We start from the raw sequence: 25411 nt of genomic DNA, 5'->3' as shown, positions 1-25411 counted from the left end.
TGTGGTGGTACTGGTAACACTAACAGCAAGCTGAATACCCTCTAATATGTTTTTGGAAAAGGTGTAAGGTTTGGGAGGGTAAAGAGTAAAGAGGGTGGGGGGGTTTAAAGATGTCAGGGTGTTTTGTTGGCTAGGTTACTTGGTGTGGTAAATGAGTTTGACAGGCCTGATGTTGCATGTCATTAGTTACCATGGTTGTTATGTAAAGATGTGTCGTAGCATCTTGGTTGAAGGTGATAGATCGAATGGGTTTCGTGACTGAAAGCTCCTGCTAGTCCTTCACTGCTTATTATTATGCGCTTTAATCTTCATGAATGATTTAAGTTTTTAACCTTAGTTAAAGGGTGAATCATGGCAGATATTTGGCCCAACATTACAGGTTTTTTTTAGATAAACTCTTGTATTTTTGGTTTTGATAGGTTGAAGTGAACTCATTTCTCATTTGTGTGTGGATATGCACAGGCAGAGAGAGAGAGAGAGAGAGAGAGAGAGACTCAGAGAGAGAGACTCAGAGAGAGAAGAATTGTAGCAGAAAGAAGTTGCTGTAGCGATATTAAGATCTGTAAAGTGCAATACACATGTGTGTGGACACAGGCACATAGTGACATACCCACACTAACACTCAATTGACTCACATTTCACATTAAACATGGCAGGACCATAAAAATCCTTACCCCATACACCCAAAACCTAGATAGCTACGTGCGTAATCCCTAAGTGCCACTGTATCTGCAACAGACTCTAGCATGCAATTGTTCAACATGTGCTTGACACCTAAACACACAAAACACACAGCTAACCATACAGACCCGCCCCTAGAGCAAACTGGCAGCAGTCTGCCATGGTGGCTTCAATGGAGAGCGAAGATCGCTAATCTTACGACAACACAGTAGTCGCATAGGTGAAAACCCATTTCTCTTGTAGAGTTTGAGTGCAGCCAAAGACCAAAATCAAAAGGCAAGCTTGGTATATTAGAGGGCCCCAAAGGGGGGGTATCATCACGATCACGGGAAGGGAAATTTTAGCTTTCACGATCACAGTTACCTTGATTTTTGTTTTCACGATCACAAACACCTTGACGAATAGAGGATCATAGAGTGATACAGCTGTGAATAATGTACGTTGAAAATAAAATGCTTTGACAATAATGCCCATCACGATCACAAACACAAATGACATCACGATCACGAGACTTGATTTTTTTGTCATCACGGATCACGGGCAAAGTCCCATCACGATCACAGAAATGGAAATTTCGGCAATCACGGTCACAGAAAGGTCAAAAAACGCCAATCACGATCACGATTTTAAACCCTTTGGGGCCCTCATATTATAGGAGCGTTTAATTGTGACAAGACAAAACGATACTGTCTTACCTAATTGGTTGGTTTTTTTATTCTGAATTTTGGAAAGTTTACAGTCTATTTGATTTTGGATCATTGCAATTAAAGGCCCTCAGAGCAGGAGTCACCCAAGATCAACGAGTTTTGAAAGTAACGACTTAGTGATGTGTGATGAACTTGTAGTAGTGTGTTAAGCCAAGGGCTGGCAAAAGTGCTCATTCCATGTAATGTCAGCCTAACTTTTGCTTATCTAAGTGCAATGTTTGGTAGATGTGTGTCCTATCGGTCAATACCAGAGAAGGATAGAGCAAATCGGAAGAACATGATGTGATTCTGAATGTCAGAGTGTTAATGTGTTAATCCTAAGGAAATGTACTCTTCCCCCCCCCCCCCTCCCCCAAACTGGGCTTTCATGGTTCTTTCAGCTTATAGGTAATGTCAAAGGTAAGATGGGGGGGTTTCAGGGACTGATGCTAAAGGTCAGGGTGTTAATTGATGCAGATTTGTGTGTGTTGGGGTGTGTGTGTGTGGGGGGGGGGGGGGGGTGTGTAAGTATTTGTCTTTTGTGATTGAAAATAGTAGAAAGAAAAAAAGTGGGATGTTAAATCATGAAATTACAGTAATGCTGAAAGTGTTCGTCTCATGCTTGTTTGTAGTTGTTTCGGAGGTGAAATATTTATAAGCCCCTTATCTCAAAGGTTAGAGGGGTATGCAGAGATGAGTAGGAGGGGTGTTTGAGGGTTCAGGAAGTCTGCCTACCTGTTTGTAAAGGTTAAACAGTTACAACATGCACACTGTGCATGTGTACTGCCTTTTTCCTTTTAACCCAGATCATGCATTAACAATAACAAGCTCTGTTCTTGGGTGTGCACGTTAAAGATCCCACGATTGACAAAAGGGTCTTTCCTGGCAAAATTGCTTAGGCACAGTTAATAATTGTCTACCTATACCCGTGTGACTTGGAATAATAGGCCGTGAAAGGTAAATATGCGCCGAAATGGCTGCAATCTACTGGCCGTATAAAATTTCATCTCACACGGCATCACTGCAGAGCGCCTAGAACTGTACCCACGGAATATGCGCGATATAAGACTCATTGATTGATTGATTGTTCTGGTACCAACCACAAAAGCAAACAGTCATCCGAAAATGTGCAAAAACATGACTAAACATTGGAGTTTCACTTTCATGGGAGTTTCAGCCCATAAACGAAGAATAAGAAAGGCATACAAGAGTTCTAAGGGGGGAGGGGGGGGGGGGGAGAGAGAGAGAAAAGTCTTGGGTAGAAGGGGGTTCTAATCCTACCTGCTGGAAAGGGCAGAGAGATAGCAATATGCAGGAGTGGACAGAGGCTTGATAAGCCATTATCACAGTGAAAAGGGTAGAGAGATAACAATATATGCAGGAGTGGACAAAGGCTTGATAAGCCATTATCACAGTGAAAAGGGTAGAGAGATAGCAATATGTAGGAGTGGACAGAGGCTTGATAAGCCATTATCACAGTGAAAAGGGTAGAGAGATACTCAGATAGCAATATATGCAGGAGTGGACAGAGGCTTGATAAGCCATTATCACAGTGAAAAGGGTAGAGAGATAGCAATATGCAGGAGTGGACAGAGGCTTGATAAGCCATTATCACAGTGAAAAGGGTAGAGAGATAGCAATATGCAGGAGTGGACAGAGGCTTGATAAGCCATTATCACAGTGAAAAGGGTAGAGATACTCAGATAGCAATATATGCAGGAGTGGACAGAGGCTTGATAAGCCATTATCACAGTGAAAAGGGTAGAGAGATAGCAATATGCAGGAGTTGACAGAGGCTTGATAAGCCATTATCACAGTGAAAAGGGTAGAGAGATAGCAATATGCAGGAGTGGACAGAGGCTTGATAAGCCATTATCACAGTGAAAAGGGTAGAGATAGCAATATGCAGGAGTTGACAGAGGCTTGATAAGCCATTATCACAGTGAAAAGGGTAGAGAGATAGCATATATGCAGGAGTTGACAGAGGCTTGATAAGCCATTATCACAGTGAAAAGGGTAGAGAGATAGCAATATGCAGGAGTTGACAGAGGCTTGATAAGCCATTATCACAGTGAAAAGGGTAGAGAGATAGCATATATGCAGGAGTGGACAGAGGCTTGATAAGCCATTATCACAGTGAAAAGGGTAGAGAGATAACAATATGCAGGAGTGGACAGAGGCTTGATAAGCCATTATCACAGTGAAAAGGGTAGAGAGATAGCAATATGCAGGAGTTGACAGAGGCTTGATAAGCCATTATCACAGTGAAAAGGGTAGAGAGATAGCATATATGCAGGAGTGGACAGAGGCTTGATAAGCCATTATCACAGTGAAAAGGGTAGAGAGATAACAATATGCAGGAGTGGACAGAGGCTTGATAAGCCATTATCACAGTGAAAAGGGTAGAGATAGCAATATGCAGGAGTGGACAGAGGCTTGATAAGCCATTATCACAGTGAAAAGGGTAGAGAGATAGCAATATGCAGGAGTGGACAGAGGCTTGATAAGCCATTATCACAGTGAAAAGGGTAGAGAGATAGCAATATGCAGGAGTGGACAGAGGCTTGATAAGCCATTATCACAGTGAAAAGGGTAGAGAGATAGCAATATGCAGGAGTTGACAGAGGCTTGATAAGCCATTATCACAGTGAAAAGGGTAGAGATAGCAATATGCAGGAGTTGACAGAGGCTTGATAAGCCATTATCACAGTGAAAAGGGCAGAGAGATAACAATATGCAGGAGTGGACAGAGGCTTGATAAGCCATTATCACAGTGAAAAGGGCAGAGAGATAACAAAATGCAGGAGTGGACAGAGGCTTGATAAGCCATTATCACAGTGAAAAGGGTAGAGAGATAACAATATGCAGGAGTGGACAGAGGCTTGATAAGCCATTATCACAGTGAAAAGGGCAGAGGGTTAGTTGAGGCGGGAGTGTTTGCAGAAAATAATTCCTAACTCAGAAGGTCAGTCTGATGCTGCATTCCAGTCTGTAGTTTTCCTGATTAGATATTTCCAGGTACAGTACAGTCGAACTTGTTGGTAACGAGTATCAATGGGGCGGACTAAAAGTGGTAAATTTAGACAGGTGGTCATTATAGAAAGGTGAATTATGTAGGTCAGAACCTGTGTGGGTTTCTTTGAGGTGGTTATAATGGACAGAGTGGTCAATATAGAAAGGTGAATTATGTAGGACAGAACCTGTGTGGGTTTCTTTGAGGTGGTTATAATGGACAGAGTGGTCAATATAGAAAGGTGAATTATGTAGGACAGAACCTGTGTGGGTTTCTTTGAGGTGGTTATAATGGACAGAGTGGTCAATATAGAAAGGTGAATTATGTAGGTCAGAACCTGTGTGGGTTTCTTTGAGGTGGTTATAATGGACAGAGTGGTCAATATAGAAAGGTGAATTATGTAGGTCAGAACCTGTGTGGGTTTCTTTGAGGTGGTTATAATGGACAGAGTGGTCAATATAGAAAGGTGAATTATGTAGGTCAGAACCTGTGTGGGTTTCTTTGAGGTGGTTATAATGGACAGGGTGGTCAATATAGAAAAGTGAATTATGTAGGACATAACCTGTCTGGGTTTCTTTGAGGTGGTTATAATGGACAGAGTGGTCAATATAGAAAGGTGAATTATGTAGGACAGAACCTGTCTGGGTTTCTTTGAGGTGGTTATAATGGACAGAGCGGTCAATATAGAAAGGTGAATTATGTAGGTCAGAACCTGTGTGGGTTTCTTTGAGGTGGTTATAATGGACAGAGTGGTCAATATAGAAAGGTGAATTATGTAGGACAGAACCTGTCTGGGTTTCTTTGAGGTGGTTATAATGGACAATAGAGGATAGAAGAATACAGTATCAGATTATAGGCTCACAGTCACAGACAGTTTTCTTGTGATGTGAACAGGGTAGACGTGGGTTTGAAGAGGCTATTGTATAGATCTATTTGTATCTATTTCCAAAGTCTGTGAAAGTTGTTCAGTGACACTGCTTGCCAACATACATGTACATGAAGAGAATGAGCAGCATAGCAGGTGTGATGCTGGGGGGAGGGGGGGGGGAGGAAGGGGAGGTAACACAGCAACAAGGAATTGTTTGTGGGTATGTTCCGAGACTAGATTGTATAGGTCAGGTCATAATGCTCCTACATGTATACATGTTCAGCTCTTTATGTAGGGCACTGATGAGCCCTTTTTTTGTGGGCAGAGGGAGAGTGGGTGGATGGGAGATTGAGGGGCAGGAGAGGAGAAGGGGGTGGAGGGGGGGGAGGTGTGGCTCAACATGTCAGAGGTAAGTGTCATTGAACAAACTGACTTTGATAAGGCCCAAAAGAAAAATATGTCTGTTTCCGGTAACCCGACCGACCCTATTTTTAAGCGCCGACCCTAAAGGTTTTTTTCGCTTTTCGCACACACACACACACACACACACACACACACACACCAAAAAAAATATGAAGTCAAGTATACTTTATTTAGTTTCAATATACCTAGGTCAAAAACATGTGAAAAATAACTGTAAGTAAATTAAGGAAGCGTTTAAAAAAACCACACGTAAAAAGACGTTAACAAAACGTAAGAAAAAGGTAAAAAAAATATTTTAAAAATTAAAATAAAAATAAAAGACCGACCGACCCTATTTTTTTCGGCGATGTTACCGGAAACAGGCATATTTTTCTTTTTGGCCTAAGAAAATAGAATTTAAAAAGTAAATCATAACAAAAATGTAAAACAAAAACAAAGAAGGATGTCACAAACAAAAAATACAGGGATGTCGTTTAGGCGTCGAACATCGGACATAGACCGATTTAGAGGCTCAAATGTCCGATTCACATAGCCGCATGGCGGTCAGATGTCCTATTGTTTTGAACTAAGCGCTGGCATTGTCCGATAAGAACTCAATTCCTTCGGACAGCGCAATATTCGTTAATGTTCCTTTCAAGATACACATTTTCAAAAAGCAACCAAGCACTCTCGCGTACAGGTGCACTGAAGTTGTGCAATGCGGATCTTGCATTTGGGTGACACTCGTCTGCAGCACATTAAAGTTAGGAGTATGGGAGACAACTCCAACTGACTAAGTCTTGGGTCTGCTTTTGCTTTCAGTTCGAGACATTTTGACGAAGCGCACTGAGTTATGCCACCAAAAAATAAATCTAAAGCCTGCCAAAGTTTAACAAAAGCTGAACACGTTTGGCTATTCAACGGCATCCTGTGCTACATTAGGGTCAAGAACAGGGGGGGGAACACGGCGAGTGTCATTCTTGAAAATGAAAATATTCTGACGTCCTATTGAAATTTTTGAAAGCAGTCAAATGTCCTATTGATGCTGAAGAGCTAGGACATTTGTCCTATAGGTATGAATTTGTAGCAACATCCCTGCAAATAATAAAAACAAAAACAAATCAAAACTTGACTAAATCTTAAAATGTAAAAAGGATGTTACAAACAAACAAGTCGCGTGAGGCGAAAATACAACATTTAGTCAAGCTCAGTCGAACTCACAGAATGAAACTGAACTGCATTGCATTTTTTCCGCCAGACCGTACACTCGTAGCATCGTCTGTCCACCGCTCGTGGCAAAGGCAGTGAAATTAACAATCCAGAAAAGCGCGGTAGCGATTGCGCTGAGGAGGATAGCACGCTTTTCTATATCTATATTCTTTTTAACTCTCTGAACGTGTTTTATATCCAAACATATCATATCTATGTTTTTGGAATCAGGAACAGACAAGGAATAAAATGAAATTGAGGCGGGAGTGTTTGCAGAAAATAATTCCTAACTCAGAAGGTCAGTCTGATGCTGCATTCCAGTCTGTAGTTTTCCTGATTAGATATTTCCTGGGACAGTACAGTCGAACTTGTTGGTAACGAGTATCAAAGGGGCCGACTGACTAAAAGTGGTAAATTTAGACAGGTGGTCATTATAGAAAGGTGAATTATGTAGGTCAGAACCTGTGTGGGTTTCTCGTCTCGATTCCCCCTCTATGTTAAAACATTTAGTCAAAACTTGACTAAATGTAAAAAGGATGTCACAAGCAAAAATGTTTTGTTGTAAATGCTGTCAGGCTTGTTAGGGTCAGTGCACATATTTTCTACCTTGAGGTACCTGTAATGACGAGACACCTTAGGGACCAACCAACTATTACACATACTCAGGTACTGTCCTATCATGATAGATGCAGTAATCTCACCTTAGGCCCTCCCAAAATAAAATGTTTTTTTCCCGATGACAAGGCCAAAAGCAAATTAGGGTCAGTTAGGTCAGTTCCTTTATATTGTGTGTGTGATTGAAATTTTTTTTTTAAAGGTTATTTTCAAAGGTGCATCATTTTATTGGCTGGAAACCGTCCAATCTGTGTCTCCTTAGAGGTTGACATCGAAAAGTGTTCTCCATAGGAGGTGTCCTCTCATTGGAGGTTTCTTACATCATAGGTATCATTGTACATATGTACCTTCATGAATGTTTGGAAGAATTCAGTGTGTGTCTGTTCCAGGTATGATGAAAAGGAAGACGCTGGTGCTAGACTTGGACGAGACATTGATACACTCACACCATGACGGGGTGCTACGGCAGGTCAAGCCTGGAACGCCGCCGGATTTTGTACTCAAGGTGAGCTGGTCAAGAATGAAATATATCTGGACACGTAGCGGTGGTGGATTGGAATACCATTTTTTTTTTTTAGCCAAGACCAGCTGTGCTGCAGCAGGTCACTCAGAATTGTAGTAACTGTGTAGTAACTGTGTATCAACACGCTGGAATGCAGGCGTTAGATGGACGTTACAGGAAACGACTCAAGTCAACAGTGGTACCTGCGATGAAAGGACACCCTTGGGACCAGCCAAAAGTGTCCCTACATTGCAGGTACTGCTGGAACAGTAACAGTCTGAGCGGATATATCCGTACCTGGTCAGATAGAGCCATATGAGTGGGTATGCATATATCCGTACCTGGGAGACAGTGAGTTGAGACCTCCAACAATCTCTTGTTTTTAATCAGGTCTTTAAAAGTAGGGAGTCTTATCATGGAGTTAGATTTACAGAGGTATTGAACAGAAAATCTATTTACAAATATTTAGATTTTTTGAAACGAGGTTTAAGGGGAAGAAGTCTTAAATCAAGGGTATTTTAAAGGCAATGTGCGACTAAAAATACGACTTTTTGAAATTGAAGATTTGAACAATTTGTTTAGGCAAAAAAAAAAATAGGTCTGTTTACGGTAACATAGGGTGAAAAAATAGGGTCGGTAGGTCGGCTTTTTTTTTTCTTTTTTTTTCTCCCCTCTCTATGATGTTTCACAGTTCATTTCTTCTCATCAATCTCTGTTTTTGCCCAACATAACTATAAACAGTACTTTGAGCTTACCTCCCTTCTGTCGTCTGCTGTTTGAGCGCAAACAGCTCTATTTTGGATGCGTTTTTTTTTTTTCAGACGATCCAAAAAAAAGATTAGGGTCGGGCCTAAAAACTAGGGTCGGTCGGGTTACCGTAAACAGACCTATTTTTATTTTTGGCCTTATAAGCCCTCATATTTGTACATGTTCTTACAAACTAGAAACACTATGGACAGTTTTGATCAGTACATTGTTGCTATGGAAACTGGTATGAGTGGAGAATTTACGAACATTGTAACTCGCTTGTCTCTTGAGTTTCATCTGTCTGCAGATGAGGAGGTTACCTTCATCGTGACCACAGCCTTTTCTTTTAATTTCTTTTGTTGAATTTGTTTAGACATTCGCTGCTAATTTATTGTAATTTTGACGTTAGTTTAGTTTTGAAGCTATGGTTACTACTTACAAAATAAAGTTATTGAAAAGCGCTGTTGACACAATGTAGAGGTTTTGCAAAATTATAGACAATTTTGACCACCAGTGTGAGGGAAGTTCAAAAACGTAACATTAACAAAGTACAAAATAGCAGAATTGAGAAAAGCAAGAAAAACTGGACGGAAAGCCTCTCCTTCCTGTTGTGAGCCTCCCATCTCATTTTTTTCTTCAGAAAAAGCTGTTTGAAACTGTTGGACTTGCTTTATGCAAATGAAAATGACTGTGTAAGCCTGTTCTCGTTCCTGTAGCAGGAGTTCCTCTACTTATCGCGCATCAAGCAATTTTTATCACTCCTTTGTTTTTTCTAGCTCATGTTTTAAGACATTCTTCTTACATTTTCCTGCTGCGTCACATTTTTACTAACAGGAGAAGCATACAAATAAAATATGTGATCAATTTCTTGAAAACCAAAGTTAGACTTGCTTGCAGCAGTTTTTACAGCAAGCCATGCATGCTGATAAGCAACGTGAAGCAGGTTTTTTCGTACAATGTGTCCACATCTTGTTGCAAGGGCTTTTACTGGAATTTTGTGCCTGGCATGTCGTGCACGTACAGGTGGGAGATATCACTGTGATTTCAGTTCAGAAATACTGCAATAATGAATAATAATAATAACGAGGATATTTATATGGCGCAAATCCTAAAAATAGTTCTAATCGCCTGACAAAAACATACATAAATAATTTATTCTGTACACAATTCCAAATCAAATGATAATAATTAATACACATCAAAATATACTTATACACTTTACAAAGTTTTAACCCACATAATGCCAAGTCAAATATTTATACACATCGAAAATGAAAAGAGATATCACAATAGATTTGTCGTGCTTTCACCTGTATTGTTTCCTTACTCAGAAGTAAGTAATAAACTGACAGCGTCTTTAAGGTTGTTTTTGTCATTTGTCTTTTGTCTAGAACTCCTTAACTGGACACGCTGGGTTTTCGGATGTGTCTGCAACAACATCCTTCTGTGATGGGTCGATCCGCTTACTGACACGGCTGAGGCACTTTTTTTCATGCTTGCTATTCTATCAGTAGTTTTACCCCCTCAAAGGTCTCTGATTTACAGTACTTAGGACTGTCGTGAACCACAGCTTCTGTCTACTGTAAGTTGTCTGAATTATGTTTAAACGGTTAATACATGTCAATACTGTGTCAGAAATATTCACTGGGAGCCGATTCTATCCTTTTACACTCAATTCTCTCTTCTGTCTACTGTAAAAGTTGTCTGAATTGTGTAAAACGGTTAATACATGTCAATACTGTGTCAGAAATATTCACTGGGAGCCGATTCTATCCTTTTACACTCAATTCTCTCTTCTGTCTACTGTAAAAGTTGTCCGAATTGTGTAAAACGGTTAATACATGTCAATACTCAATCAATCAATCAATCAATATGAAGCTTATATAGCGCGTATTCCGTGGGTACAGTTCTAAGCGCTTGTCGAAGAGTTGTCAACACAGGACTAACAAAGAAATTAACATCTACAGACGGACACGAACCCTATCACACACTAGCAAACCCTGATAAACATACAGCAAACAATTGTTTAACAACAATGTACACATCAATAGCTAGGTCCAAACAAAATAATATTAAACACAAAGAAAACACCTCTCACAGAGCACAGCACAAGAATGTCTTTTGGGGCACAACACATCACGTCGAACATGAAAGTCGCAGCCAGCTACGGGAAGAACTGAGTCTTCAACCTACTCTTGAACGCGTCAAGAGAGGGGCTCTGGCGAAGCTCAAGCGGCAGGGAGTTCCAGACGGAGGGGCCCGCGGAGGGAAATGCACGCTGACCAGCAGATGCGAGTTTCGAGCGAGGGATGTGAAGGCGGAGTGGGTCAGCAGCAGAACGAAGGGGACGGTCGGAGTGCTGGGTGTACAGGTCCAGGGAGGATTGAAGGTACTCAGGAGCAGAGTCGTTGAGACACTTGTAGACCAGAGTGGACAGTTTGTAGGAGATTCGGGTGTTGACAGGGAGCCAGTGCAAGGAGCGAAGTAGGGGGGTGATGTAGTCTCGCTTCGTCTTCCTCAACGTCAGCCTGGCAGCAGCGTTCTGGACTCGTTGTAGGCCATGAATGGATGAGGCGGGGAGGCCAGCCAGAAGGGCCGTCGCGATATAACCTTTGTGGTTGAAAACGACGTTAAACACCAAATAAAGAAAGAAAGACAGCCAGAAAGGAGTTGCAGTAGTCCAGACGACTGAAGATGAGGGAGACAACCAGCTTGACACAGGCGTCGTGGGTGAGGTAGCGACGGATGGAGGCGATGCGTCGTAGGTGGAAAAAGCAGGTCTTGATGATGAAGGAGATGTGTGTCTGCATGGAGAGAGTGGAGTCGAGAAAGACGCCAAGGCTCTTGACAGCAGGGGAGAATGGAACAGTCGCGTCATCCAGCTGGAGGTCGGTCACAGTGAGGGAAGCAATCTTCTGTCGTGTTCCAACGAGAAGGGCCTCCGTCTTCTCACTGTTCAGCTTCAACTTGTTCTCAGTCATCCAGTTCTTGATGTCAGTGAAACAACTGGAGATGGATCCCAGGAGATGGTCAACGTCCTCTGGCTTGGCGCTGTTCTGGAGCTGCGTGTCATCGGCAAAGGAGTTGTAGTTCAAGCCGTGGCGTTCGATGACCAGGGAGAGGGGTTGGGTGTACAGGGTGAAAAGGACAGGGCCACAGTCTGAGAGCGGTTCTGGAGGTAGTTCCGGAACCAAGAGAGGGCGGTGTCGTGAATGCCGAACGTGGAACTGAGGCGATCGACGAGTAGCTGATGGTCGATCGTGTTGAAGGCCGTGTCAGAAATATTCACTGGGAGCCGATTCTATCCTTTTACACTCAATTCTCTTCGGCAATTGTTGAATTCTTCTCCTGGTGCACTGTTGCATTTCTTATTATATGAAGTCTTATATTTTTTGTAATATTAATGGCTCCCCTGGCCTTTCCCTTAGGCCAAAAAAAAAAGTCTGTTTACGGTAACATAGGCCAAAAAAAATAGGGTCGGTAGGTCGGGATTTTATTTATTTATTTATTTTTTTTTCTTTCAAAAAACCATATTTTTAAAGGTACTGAACTTGTCAAATCCAGGTGCACGGAGCCCCTGGGGCTTTTAGTCATACCTCAGGCAGCTATCCGTTAGAAGAACTACCAAGTTTCATTGACTTGCACCCAAAGAGTCAAGAACTGCGATTTTTGTACGAATTAATTTCGTACTCGGACCCGGCTGGTCTTGGCCTATTTTTGGATCTAAATTTAGATCAGGTAGATCACCACATCATGCACAAAAAGACACGTCACTAGCAAACTATGTCAGACGTCATCATGAGTTTGTGTAAAACAAAATGGAGGCCGGAATCACTCAGTTGAATCGAACTCCGACCAAACACCATGTTAACACTAGGTTAATTTATGCACTCGCGTGAACAAGAAACTGTCGAGCTTCACAGATGTCGTCGTTGGGTAGTTTTGGGTTTGTTTTACTACCATAGGAGGATTTTTGAACTGTAAATGCACTCAGCTGCAACAAAAACACAAAACGAAGGCTGTGAGCTGCACTGTGCCTTTAAGTTATTTTGCCAAAAAACAGACTTTTTTTTTTTTTAATTTTAATTTTTTAATTTTTTATTTTTTTCCCCAAATGCCAAAAAAAAGTGTAGAGTCGCGCGAAAAAATAGGGTCGGTCGGGATACCGTAAACAGACTTTTTTTTTTTTTTGCCTTACACACTGCCCGTGCAAATATGTAGGTTCAAAGAACTACTGTGCTCAAAGTAAAAAGGTTTTCATTACAGAATCCATGTAGTAGAAGAAATAATGCTGTTTTGTTTGATATTATTACCAGCTATTGTGTTTTCAGCGTAGCAATAGGGCCCGATATTTAGACGAGACAAGTATAAAGCCGACGAGTCGTAGACGAGTCGCATTATACTTGTTCGAGTCTAAATATCAGACCCTATTGCTACGATGAAAACACAATAGCGTTTATATAGCTATTCTGACATTAAATTCTGTGTTAAAACCATGTTTTTGTCAGTAACAAGTACCAGAATGGTCCATGTCGCTGATTGCAGACGACGATTCCCTTTCCGCATGAAGCCACGGAAATAACCGAACATTGAAAAACCCACGAACATGTATTACGGAGAAAACTCGAGATAACCGGATGTTTAGCATTACGTCAATATGCTAGGAATCATATGACGTCATGACGTATCATGCTTGCCTATGTATGTTCGAAAGTCTGACTTCTGTTGGGAATTCGCGTGGTGAAGACTGCGGTAAATCTGTAGATGATAAGAGAACAAGGATTATCTCAGAAGAAACGACTAAATGTTTCAGACCGGTAACTTCATTTCAACATTGCACTATACAATGGACGTTCTATGTGACTAGAGAGTTTGCTGATTTTGTGTTAAACATTGGAGAGATCGACTGCTAGAATCAGAGATAGGTCGCTTCAGATTGCAGCTTCTGGAAATTTGCAAGGTTTGTTGCCTGTTAAAGAACTGGATTTTACACGTAATGTATGTCATGTACAGTAAGCAACAACAAAAACACACACAAAGCAAATGGCATCGTCTGTCGACAAGTCACAGAAACAAACCTGGCGAGGTATGCGTGTACTTTGGACACGTGGAAGAAACTGGAACCATGCGTCTTTGTTATCGACAATATGCTTTGGGATATTGAGTAAAATGGCCGACTTCCGCCGCATTATGCTTTGATGATCGGAAGAGACCATCCAATCACAGCCCCCGAATTCCCCCACGTGTTCATCAGAATTACCAGCTATTGTGTTTTCAGCGTAGCAATAGGGCCCGATATTTAGACGAGACAAGTATAATGCCGACTCGTCTTTGACTCGTCGGCATTATACTTGTCCGAGTCTAAATATCGGACCCTATTGCTACGATGAAAACACAATAGCATTTATATAGCTATTCTGACATTAAATTCTGTGTTAAAATCATGTTTTTGTCAGCAACAAGTACCAGAATGGTCCATGTCGCTGATTGCAGACGACGGTTCCCTTTCCGCATGAAGCCACGGAAATAACCGAACATTGAAAAACCCACGGACATGTATTACGGAGAAAACTCGAGATAACCGGATGTTTAGCATTACGTCAATATGCTAGGAATCATATGACGTCATGACGTATCATGCTTGCCTACGTATATTGTATGTTCGAAAGTCTGACTTCTGTTGGGAATTCGCGTGGTGAAGACTGCGGTAAATCTGTAGATGATAAGAGAACAAGGATTGTCTCAGAAGAAACGACTAAATGTTTCAAACCGGTAACTTCATTTCAACATTGCACTATACAATGGACGTTCTATGTGACAGGAGAGTTTGCTGATTTTGTGTTAAACATTGGAGAGATCGTCTGCTAGAATCAGAGATAGGTCGCTTCAGATTGCAGCTTCTGGAAATTTGCAAGGTTTGTTGCCTGTTAAAGAACTGGATTTTACACGTAATGTATGTCATGTACAGTAAGCAACAACAAAAACACACACAAAGCAAATGGCATCGTCTGTCGACTAGTCACAGAAACAAACCTGGCGAGGTATGCGTGTACTTTATACACGTGGAAGAAACCGGAACCATGCGTCTTTGTTATCGACAATATGCTTTGGGATATTGAGTAAAATGGCCGACTTCCGCCGCATTATGCTTTGATGATCAGAAGAGACCATCCAATCACAGCCCCCGAATTCCCCCACGTGTTCATCAGAATAGCTATATATGGTTATGACATACGAGGGTTTGAGAAGCCAGATTCTGTGGTTTCTTTGTTCAAATGTAGGGGTTTTGACGGCCTGTGCTTAAAAACAAAGGGAGCCAATGGGGCTGTTCATCCGAAATATTTGATTTTTGTACCTTGAAAAGAAATTTTGTAGGCTTTTAAATCAGTGTATATGAAAGAAGACATGTTTACCTACTAAAATATGCAGAAATGTGAACATGATAGGGCAAAAAAAAAAGAAGTCTGATTACAGTAACATAGGCGAAAAAAAATAGGGTCGGTAGGTCGGGATTTTTTTATTTTAATTTTTTTTCCCCCAAAAAACATATTTTTCAGTTATTTTGCCAAAAAACAAAGACTTTTTTGTATTTTTTTATTTTATTTTTTTTTTCTCTCCCCCAAATGCCCCAAAAAACATCTAGGGTCGCGCGAAAAAATAGGGTCGGTCGGGATACCGTAAACAGACTTTTTTTTGTGTGGCCTAGGAGTGACCGAAAATAGGTGATTTCGTGCGTCGCACATTGCCTTAAGGGGGGGGGGGGGGGGGGTCCCACTGTATCTGATTGCTGTCCACATACCATGCCAGTTGAAACCTTCCTCTAATCAATTACAGAGGCATATGTGCATGACAATATTGTATACAAGGCACATACCTACATTGCTTCCAGTCTGTTCAGCTGTTGCGCTTTTTTAGTTGATTGTTTCCTGTTATCTTCTGACTGAGCCATGTAATTAGACTTCAGAGCCAAGCTTTGTCCTGGAGCCTTTGTCCTCCCGATCGTATTGTTCCTTTATCCTGCAGTCATGTACGTGAAATCAGGTTGATTGCATGCAGGTACAGTGGAAAAAATACAGTCCGCTTCAGGACGTCCAAAAATCTGAGAAAATCAGGTCTGAAATGGGAGGGAGTATAAAAATGGAGGTTAATTTACAGAGGGGGCCCGGGTAGCTCAGGTGGTAGAGCACTGGACTTGTGATCGAGAGGTCGCTGGTTCGAATCCGGGCCGGGACGGACACGGGTCAACTTTATGTGCAGACCCAGAGACGGTATCCATCTCCCACCCCCGTGTCACCACAATGGCACGTTAAAGATCTTGGTCATTCTACCATAAGTGCAGATGGCTGATACCACCCAAACACGCAAACATCAAAAAGCCGTGAGGGCGTAAAACTCGAATCGTAGAAACCAATTCAAGTCCAATATAGGCAATTAAGACCTGACGGACAATAAGCCCCTTAAAATTTACATTTTACCGAGGGTATGTGCAGACAATCTGAAAAAGCAAGGTCTTAAAACGGGGCAAGTCTTAAAACGGGGCAAGTCTTAAAACGGGGCAAGTCTTAAAACGGGGCAAGTCTTAGTCTTAAAACGGGGCAAGTCTTAAAACGGGGCAAGTCTTAAATTTGGGCAAGTCTTAAATTTGGGGGTCTTAAGAAGGGGGCCGGGTTCCACTGTAACACCTTATTACTGGAGGCTCTTCCTAATTGAACCATGAAAGATGAAAGACGCGATACATCGCAGTACATGTATAACATTACAAACTGTTGTAATGATACTGACGGACCACCTTTTTAAGACACTGTCAGCCATCCCTGATGTAAGACCCTGCTTCCTCAGAACTTCTGTTCATGATGTCTCCATTTTAAGACTCTTTTAAGACTTGATTTTGAGTAGTCTTAAAATATGGTAGCACTGTATTAAGATTGACTGGATTTGACAAGAATGTGACACGGAGGACCAAGTCATTTAGCAGCAGCAGTCAGATCATGTGGATGCTTGACTTTGAATACTGAGTGGATTGGCGCCACACCCGAATATCTGCAGAGGATCTCTGTCTCGGCTATTTGCATAATTATCATATAGCTGAAGCTGAACCATCCCTTAGGTGGTTTAAAATCTACACAAGCACACGTACACACATGTACACACACACACACATACCGGTACTCACACACACACACAATCCCCCTTCCCAGGAGTGATGACTAGGCTTGCAGGGAATAATTTTATACAGCAGTGGAGTGCAATTTTGTGATGACTAACCCTTGATTTCCTTACTATGTCTGCTTGAAAATAACATGGGAAGAAAAAAGAATCATGCAGTTAACTGCCCTGTTTTTAGCTCCTATAAAGGAATTTTAATTATTCATAACAAAATAGCTCTAGCATATCAGTGGATTAATATCACCACATACATGTCCCTAATAGGTAAGCTTCCTGTGAGGACGTTAAGCCCCCCCACCCCCCCTCCCATCTAATATGTATTTAAAAAAAATACACGCGCAATTAAACCTCAGCAACATTTAAGCCATTCATCTATGTCGGTCAACTCGTGTTGCGCCAGGTTGCAGGCTTACACGCTTATACGTTCTTTTAAACACACAGTTGAATGATGGGGTTTGTCAGAAATAGGTGTCTGAAGCAGCAGCTGTTGACTGACTTTTTGAAGTAGATTTACCTATTACACGGATATCTGGGTAATCTGCACTTGCTCACACATTTTTCAGGTCAATTTTAATATCTATCCAGGGTGAGGACAGTGTTGATGGGAGTTTGTTTTCTTTTCTTAAAAGTTTGTGTGATGAGGGGATTGAATGCAATTGCTGTTTTAAAAATAAGAATTACTATCTTTCTTTATATGGTTCTTGGGTTACTGCGGAGTATTATATTCATCTTATTTGTCAGAAAAATATGGTTCTTGTGTCTTTTCTGGTACTCTTATGGCAAATATCACATAATCTGTTTTATTGTGATTGCATTGATCTGATGTGTCCAAATCTTCCATAGGGAATTAATACCTTGTTTCTAAAATTGCAGCAGGGACTGAAAACAATACATCTGACAGTTATAAATTGTGTTTCATTTTAATTTCTCTCTCTCTCCGTTTAAACCTATTTGGAAAACAGAGAACATAGATGGACTGCTTTCAAAGAAAATGAGTTTGTATTAGAAGACTTTTAGTGATGCTGTTGCTGTTTTTGATGTTTTGCACACGCTTCAGTTAATTTACATACTGTTAGTTTGGTATAAATTGCTGCAGAAGCCTTCCCTGGTGGCACAGTGTCTCTACCCCTGTTGACAGAACAATTGTATCACAGACGGTGTTAATGTCACCGTTCTCTCTAAACCACAAATCCCAGGAGAAATCTATACCCTATTAGTGGACAATTTATCTTTCAGCCGATGGACCTCTGATGCCATGAAAGTGTCCAAAGGCTACACCAGCTCATGAGATATTGTCCCTTCTCTCTATTCTTTGAGCGCAATAAGATTGAGAAATCAAGCCAAGCCTTGTGTTTCACTGTGTGTTGCATGAATCAAGCAAAAAAGTAGTGTCCATAAATCTTTATTCTCTTAGTGGACAATAGATATTTTTTCAACAGATGTTGCCCTGATAAAATGAAAGCAATAAAAGGCAACACCAGCTGTGAAAATGCCCCTTTTTCCCCTTTGGTCTCAACAAGAAAGAAAACTTTGTTGTACAAACACATTTCTTTAATGAGTGTTTTACAAATAAAGCAAAACAAGACTATGCTTCAGTGTCCATAAATTAATATCCTTTTAGTGAACAAGATATCTTTCGGCATGAAAACATTGAAAGGCCACAGCAGCATCAATGACACCCTTTCTTTCCCTTCTTCTAACCCGTCAAGAAACCAAAATTACAGTTGTGTACAAAGCCTTTCTGTGTGTTTTTTCTTAACGAAGCATAAGTCTATATTGCTTCAATGTCTATAAATCTGTTTCCTATTAGTGGACAATATATATCTGACTTACAATGGCCCTCTAATGGAAAGAAAGGCCTCGAGATGCTACAGCAGCGCTTAAGACACACCCTTCCTTCTCTTTTTCATTCACTGCAAGAATCCAAACCTACAATTGTACAAGCCTGTCTGTGTCTGTTTTATTAAACAAGCAGAACAGTGTATGCTTCTGTCGTTTTTAGTCTCAGAAAGATGCTGGATAATTCCCTGTGCCTTTATTTAAACATGCATATGTTCTTTCACCTAAATGTTCTCCCAAATTGTTTAACCTTTACTGTAGGTAGGAAGAAGCATATTCCTGCTGTGTGTTTAAAAGCCAGTTTACAACTTCTAGATTGATTTAATTTAGCGCTTTGCTGGTAGAGAAAATTGCATTCAGTTTAAGCCCTCTACTATCACGAAACATGCTCTTTACAAAGCAGACAACCAGAAAGGAGTGTGACTGTGTGTGTGTGTGTTGGAAATGCTGCTTCCTCCCTTGAGTCTTAATCAGGGACCCCCAATACCGTCCATGCCAATACAATATTGTCTCCATTTGCGATGGCTTGATACACTTTCACCATGGAGCAAAGGGTTGCGCTATCGGAGGAAGCGTGCCCTCCCTAGCACAAGTAGGACAGCAGAAATCAATAGGGAATGTCAGTCTGTGCCGCACGGGCCAGTGGTCATAGAGTTTTCATGAGCGCCACCGATTTTATTTGACCGCTCTGACTCCCTTGGGGAATCAATAACGTGCGGGTGCTTATGGGGTGCGGGCAGATTGATTACGCTGCATTAGCTTTGCTGTGGGTTTTGCCTCATTTAAGTGTTTCGCCTTGACTTTTCCAGGACGAGGGAGGCGAAACTTCTATGCTAATTGATTGATTTGTAAGAGACTTTTGGGTGACAGTGCTTGCGTGTTTGCGGTTCTGTGAAAGTTCAAAAATCTAGGGTAGGAGAGATCGGTGGGGACGGGGGGGGAGTTGTTGGAGCGAGAGAAGGAGGAAGGCAGTAAAAATCAAAGATAAAATGACTAGAAACATTTTTAACATGCTACTGTACAGCAACATCTAGAACGCAGACATTCAGAATAAATACATCCCGCTCTTCCAAATGTCCACACACATGAATGATGGAATCAAAACACATCATATGCAGCAGCAGAAATTATGACAGAAACATCACTGGGAACCATTGAGCTTTCCTCTGATGTCAAATATTGTCACAGGAACAGTTAATACTCATTACTGGAATAGGTTGCAAATTGAACCCAACATTGTGACGGGCGCAGTGTCCTAGTGGATTTGACATCGGCTCCTATGCTGAAGGTCACAGCGGGTGGGTTAAGGGTGGAGATTTTTTCGATCTTTCGATATGTGCAGACCTGCTAGTGCCTTATCCCTCTTCGTAAGTACACGCAAGCACAAGACCAAGTGCGTACGGAAAAGATCCTGTAATCCATGTCAAAAATCGGTGGGTTATAGAAACACGAAAATACCCTGCATGCATCCTCCGAAATTGGCGTATGGCTGCCTAAATGGCAGGGTGAAAACGGTCATACACGTAAAAACTGAATCATGCTAAAAACACAAGTGTATGTCGGATTTTCAGCCCGTGAATGAAGAAGAACAAGAAGTCAAGGCACAGTTGAATTCCCACTGGAATAGGTTGCAAATTGAACCCAAAATCGCGACCCCGCCCTACCCTCACTATTCACAGTGCGCGCTACCTCCCATCTCACAAAAACAGTCCAGATAAATGTGCTGATACAGTGCAATGCTCCTTTTCAACACCTTTACAATGAAAGTTGGCAAGATGCAGCATACACAAATCTAGGGGGGGGGAGTCCAAATTCAGACAGTATTCTTTTCACTCATCAAATCCTGCAGCTGTTACTTGGACAAGCTCATGACATGTTATTCAGGAAAGTTGATGGGACAAATCAATAGAAACATGGTTATTCTTTGTGCAGTAGGATTGCGGCTGTCAATAAAGTCAACAGTTTTGTGTGTTTGTAGCTTTGCGCAGATTTAAACACAAGCTTGTCCTGTGCTGTTGTGTGTGACTCCAGGACCCAAGTTCTTTAATATGCACTGCAAGTGTTGTCAGGTCAACGGTCTATCATAAACTACATCCTTTGCAGAGAAAAGTAGCATGATTATTACAGACAAAGCATACATGTAGGAATCTAATATGTCATCTAATTTTATGCAACTATGCAGTACTTTCAGATTTCAAGCTACGAAAAGACTTTTTTCTTATTGTGTTTTTATTTTTGCTCTGTTTAAATACTGGTGTTCTTGTTTTGCAGGTTACAATTGACAGGCATCCTGTACGATTTTTTGTCCACAAACGACCGCACGTTGATTACTTCTTGGAAATAGTGAGTATACTGATTCTGAAATTCCATGGCAGGCATATTTAAAATTCCAATTAAATATCATTGTTCTGAATTTTTTATTATTTTTTTTATTACTTTTTTAAAAATGTGTGTACTTCTTGCTTTCCTGTGAATATGGAGAGTATGAAAATTGCCACCTCCATTGATAATGCCAAACCTTAGGGCAAGTTTTTAAAGTTTGTTTGGACCTGAAAAAAAGAATTCAGTGTTTCTGGTGTTCTGACTTGTTTGTTTTCCTTCTGACCCTAGATTTTTTTTAAACAATTCCAATACAAAACAAAAGCAAACAAAAACAAAAAATCAAACATTGATTTTGCAGACTTTACAAGGAAAGGTACTCTTCTCTTACCTAGGGCACAGAAAAGGAAGAAGAAAAGTATATTTAACTACAGTGGTACCTGCGATGAAAGGACACCCTTGGGACCCGCCACACGTGTCCCTACATTGCAGGTGGCCTGTCATGACAGGTTTATTTTGGTAGAGATAAGAGACAAAGGGACCCCAGAATGTGTCCTTTTGAGAGAGGTGTCCTCTCATCAGAGGGGCCCCACATCGCAGGTACCACTGTAGCTTATTTAACTAATACAACCTTGTGCCTATGCGCAATGTTTCTGTGAAAAAAAGTTTGTTGTTGAATTTCCACAAGCTAGAATGCTGGGCCTTAGTGCATGTGTGTGTGTGTGTGTGTGTGTGTGTGTGTGTGTGTGTGTGTGTGTGTGTGTGTGTGTGTGTGTGTGTGTGTGTGTGTGTGTGTCCTTTGCTCTAGTACATATTTAGTAAATCGCATTTTTGTAATAGTCTTATGTGGTGTTTTCTCGTGCACTGTGACAATTGCGGTGGGGCCCAGTTGCTCAGTTGGTAGAGCACTGGGCTTGAGATTCGGGCTCGGGTTCAAATCCGGGCCGGGACGGACATGGGCCAACTTTATGTGCATACACAGAGACGGTATATCCATGTTCCACCATCATGTCACCACTGTGGCACGTAAAAGACCTTGGTCATTCTGCCATAAGTACAGGCCGCTGATTACATTTAAACACGCACACGCCTGGGTAGCGCGACTCTGTTGCTGCTAGTTTTCCAGTGGGAGAAAAAGACCAGAATTTCCAAGCGATGGGACAATAAAGTAAATGAAATATAATGAAATGAAATGAAATGTTCCACCCCCGTGTCACCACTGTGGTACATAAAAGATCTTGGTCATTCTGCCATAAATACAGGTGGCTGATATCATCTAAACACGCACACACCTGGGTAGTGCGACTCTGTTGCCGCTAGCTTTCCACTAAGAGGAAGCAACCCGTACACCTAAACACACAGAAACCTGGGTACCACGACTCTGTTGCTGCTAGCTTTCCACTGGGGAGAAAGCGACCGAATTTTCTAGCGATGATACAATAACGTAATGAAAAGGAAGAAAAAAAATGAAAATGAAACTGTCTCCGATTTTGCAGGTGAGCCATTGGTACGACCTGGTTGTCTTCACCGCTAGCATGGAGATATACGGGGCAGCAGTCGCAGACAAACTGGACAACAACAGAGGAATGCTCAAACGCCGGTACTACCGACAGGTAAAGAGACAGATATTGTGCAAATTAGGCAACAACAAAAAATAGTCTGTTTACGGTAACATAGGCACACACAAAAAAGGGTCGGTAGGTCGGGATTTTTTTTTTTCCCTCCAAAAAACCATATTTTTAAGTTATTTTGCCAGAAAACAAAGATTTAAAAAAAAAAAATTAAAAAAAAAACTTTTTTTCTTTTTTTTTCCAAATGCCAAAAAAAAGTCTAGGGTTGCGCGAAAAAATAGGGTCGGCCTTAGACAACAGACGATGTTCGGAAATAACTCTGTGTGGTTTGTATGGGTTGTTGAAGACTGACCTTTTCTCGCAAAACCTTGAACGGCCCCTTGCTAGCGATTGGTCCCTCTAATATTTGTATGAGGTTTTGCAAGAAAAGGTCACTCTCCCACAACCCATACAAACCCGATGAAGTTAATTTCTGAATTTGTCTATTGAGCCAGTGGAAGTAGGCTGCTGTAAAAGACGGTAGACCTTACCTTTGATTCACAGTAACTGCTGGTCCAGTACAGTGGAACCCCCGTTTTAAGACCTAAAATCTGGAGAGAAAAAAATCAGGTCTTAAGAAGGAGGGAGTCTTAAAATGGTCGTACATTTACAGAGGTTATAATCAAAAAAGTCTGGAAAAAAAACAGGGTTGGGGGGCCCGGGTAGCTCAGGTGGTAGAGCACTGGACTTGTGATCGAAAGGTCACTGGTTCGAATCCGGGCTGGGACGGACACGGGTCAACTTTATGTGCAGACCCAGAGACGGTATCCATCTCCCACCCCCGTGTCACCACAGCGGCACGTTAAAGAACTCGGTCATTCTGTCATAAGTGCAGATGGCTGATGCCACCTAAACACGCATACACTTGTGTATCTCATCTGAAGTCGGGTTAAAACCCGGGAACATGTCCCTAATGGCTTTGCCGTGAGGGCGTAAAACTTGAATTTCGCAAAAACAGGGCCTTAAAAAGGTGGGAGTCTGAAAATGGGGGTAATATTACAGAGATTATGAACAGAAAGTCTGAGAAAACTGAATTAGGGGACTTAAAAGGGGGGTTCCACTGTATCAGCCGAAGTTCAGTTTGTTTAGTGTGAATCATTGCTTGTGATATTTTTGAAATTCAGATGGTGGTGTCTTTGTTTTTATTAAAAGTTTAAAATACAAATTTGATCTGACGCTGAAAGATGAAACAATTGAGGGGAGATAAGCTTATTACACAAGACGATGGTAAGGGTTTTATGGAATCAATATCAGCGTGTTATTGAGTAAGCGACATAATATGAACAGAACAAGGAACTCTCATTCTTTGAAATGTTCCTGTGGTTTGTTTTCACATCTGTACATGTACTAGGAGATGTATGATTCTTTTAATTTGTGTTTTGTATACATTGTGCTGTCACCAGCAGTTTATTTGTATTTTGTGTGGTGTTTTTGTCACCAGCAGTTAATTTGTATTTGTATTTTGCGTGGTGTTTTTGTCACCAGCAGTTAATTTGTATTTTGTGTGACGTTTCTGTTACCAGCAGTTTATTTGTATTTTGTGTGGTGTTTTTGTCACCAGCAGTTAATTTGTATTTTGTGTGGTGTTTTTGTCACCAGCAGTTAATTTGTATTTGTATTTTGTGTGACGTTTCTGTTACCAGCAGTTGATTTGTATTTTGTGTGGTGTTTTTGTCACCAGCAGTTAATTTGTATTTTGTGTGACGTTTCTGTTACCAGCAGTTTATTTGTATTTTGTGTGGTGTTTTTGTCACCAGCAGTTAATTTGTATTTTGTGTGGTGTTTTTGTCACCAGCAGTTAATTTGTATTTGTATTTTGTGTGACGTTTCTGTTACCAGCAGTTTATTTGTATTTTGTGTGGTGTTTTTGTCACCAGCAGTTAATTTGTATTTTGTGTGGTGTTTTTGTCACCAGCAGTTAATTTGTATTTGTATTTTGTGTGACGTTTCTGTTACCAGCAGTTGATTTGTATTTTGTGTGGTGTTTTTGTCACCAGCAGTTAATTTGTATTTTGTGTGACGTTTCTGTTACCAGCAGTTTATTTGTATTTTGTGTGGTGTTTTTGTCACCAGCAGTTAATTTGTATTTGTATTTTGTGTGGTGTTTTTCAGCACTGCAATTTGGATTGTGGCAGCTACACAAAAGACTTGTCAGCTATATGTCCAGACCTGTCTAGTATCTTCATCCTGGACAATTCCCCTGTCGCTTACCGGCAATTTCCAGGTAAGTTCTGTTTCTGGTGACGGATTTTCTGTTTGCATGGGTGAAACTAATCCATGGACCCCTGCCTCAATTTCTTTTTCCTAGGTTTCATCCATTTGTATACAATGTGTGTGTGAGTGATGTAATTTTGTACTTTTGGTTTATCTTTTGTCCTGAAATTGCATAAGGACATTTTTGCTGTCATCTCTAGGGATAGTGTATGCAACCATGTGGGTTTTGGGGATCTTGGACAAGAGAGAGAGAAAAAAAGACAGACAGAAAACTCCGCAACCTTGACCTTTACCCAACAACAGTGAATACAAAGATGAAGTTTTGTCAACAGAAACAAGAGGTAGTACTGGAGTTGCTCAGCACTGCATTGGCAGTGTGGCCTATCTTTATTTCATTTCTAAAGTGCAGTTTTCCAGCAAATAACAAATCTTATCTCTTTGCTTTCAGGCACCCATGGTACTGGATTGGTTTTGCTGTTTGGTCATGTCTCACTGTAGATCTTCCGTGTTATTTGATATCTTATTGACTGATGATAATTT

The 25411-nt window shown here is 41.1% G+C and overlaps 1 protein-coding gene across 1 annotated transcript in view; it reads left to right on the top strand.

Annotated features, from left to right (window-relative positions):
- The window catches only part of LOC138978646 (CTD nuclear envelope phosphatase 1-like), a 36929-nt gene that overhangs the window by 5933 nt on the left and 5585 nt on the right, over nucleotides 1-25411 (top strand). Inside the window, exons 3-6 of the mRNA XM_070351414.1 lie at nucleotides 7864-7979; nucleotides 21000-21071; nucleotides 22544-22660; nucleotides 24770-24881. Of these exons, the coding sequence (XP_070207515.1) occupies nucleotides 7864-7979; nucleotides 21000-21071; nucleotides 22544-22660; nucleotides 24770-24881 (417 nt within the window). The remainder of the gene's footprint in view (nucleotides 1-7863; nucleotides 7980-20999; nucleotides 21072-22543; nucleotides 22661-24769; nucleotides 24882-25411) is intronic.

This window comes from Littorina saxatilis, linkage group LG10, assembly GCF_037325665.1.
Source record: "Littorina saxatilis isolate snail1 linkage group LG10, US_GU_Lsax_2.0, whole genome shotgun sequence".
Taxonomy (NCBI): Eukaryota; Metazoa; Mollusca; class Gastropoda; order Littorinimorpha; family Littorinidae; genus Littorina; species Littorina saxatilis.
This window is presented reverse-complemented; position numbering and strand designations above follow the sequence as displayed.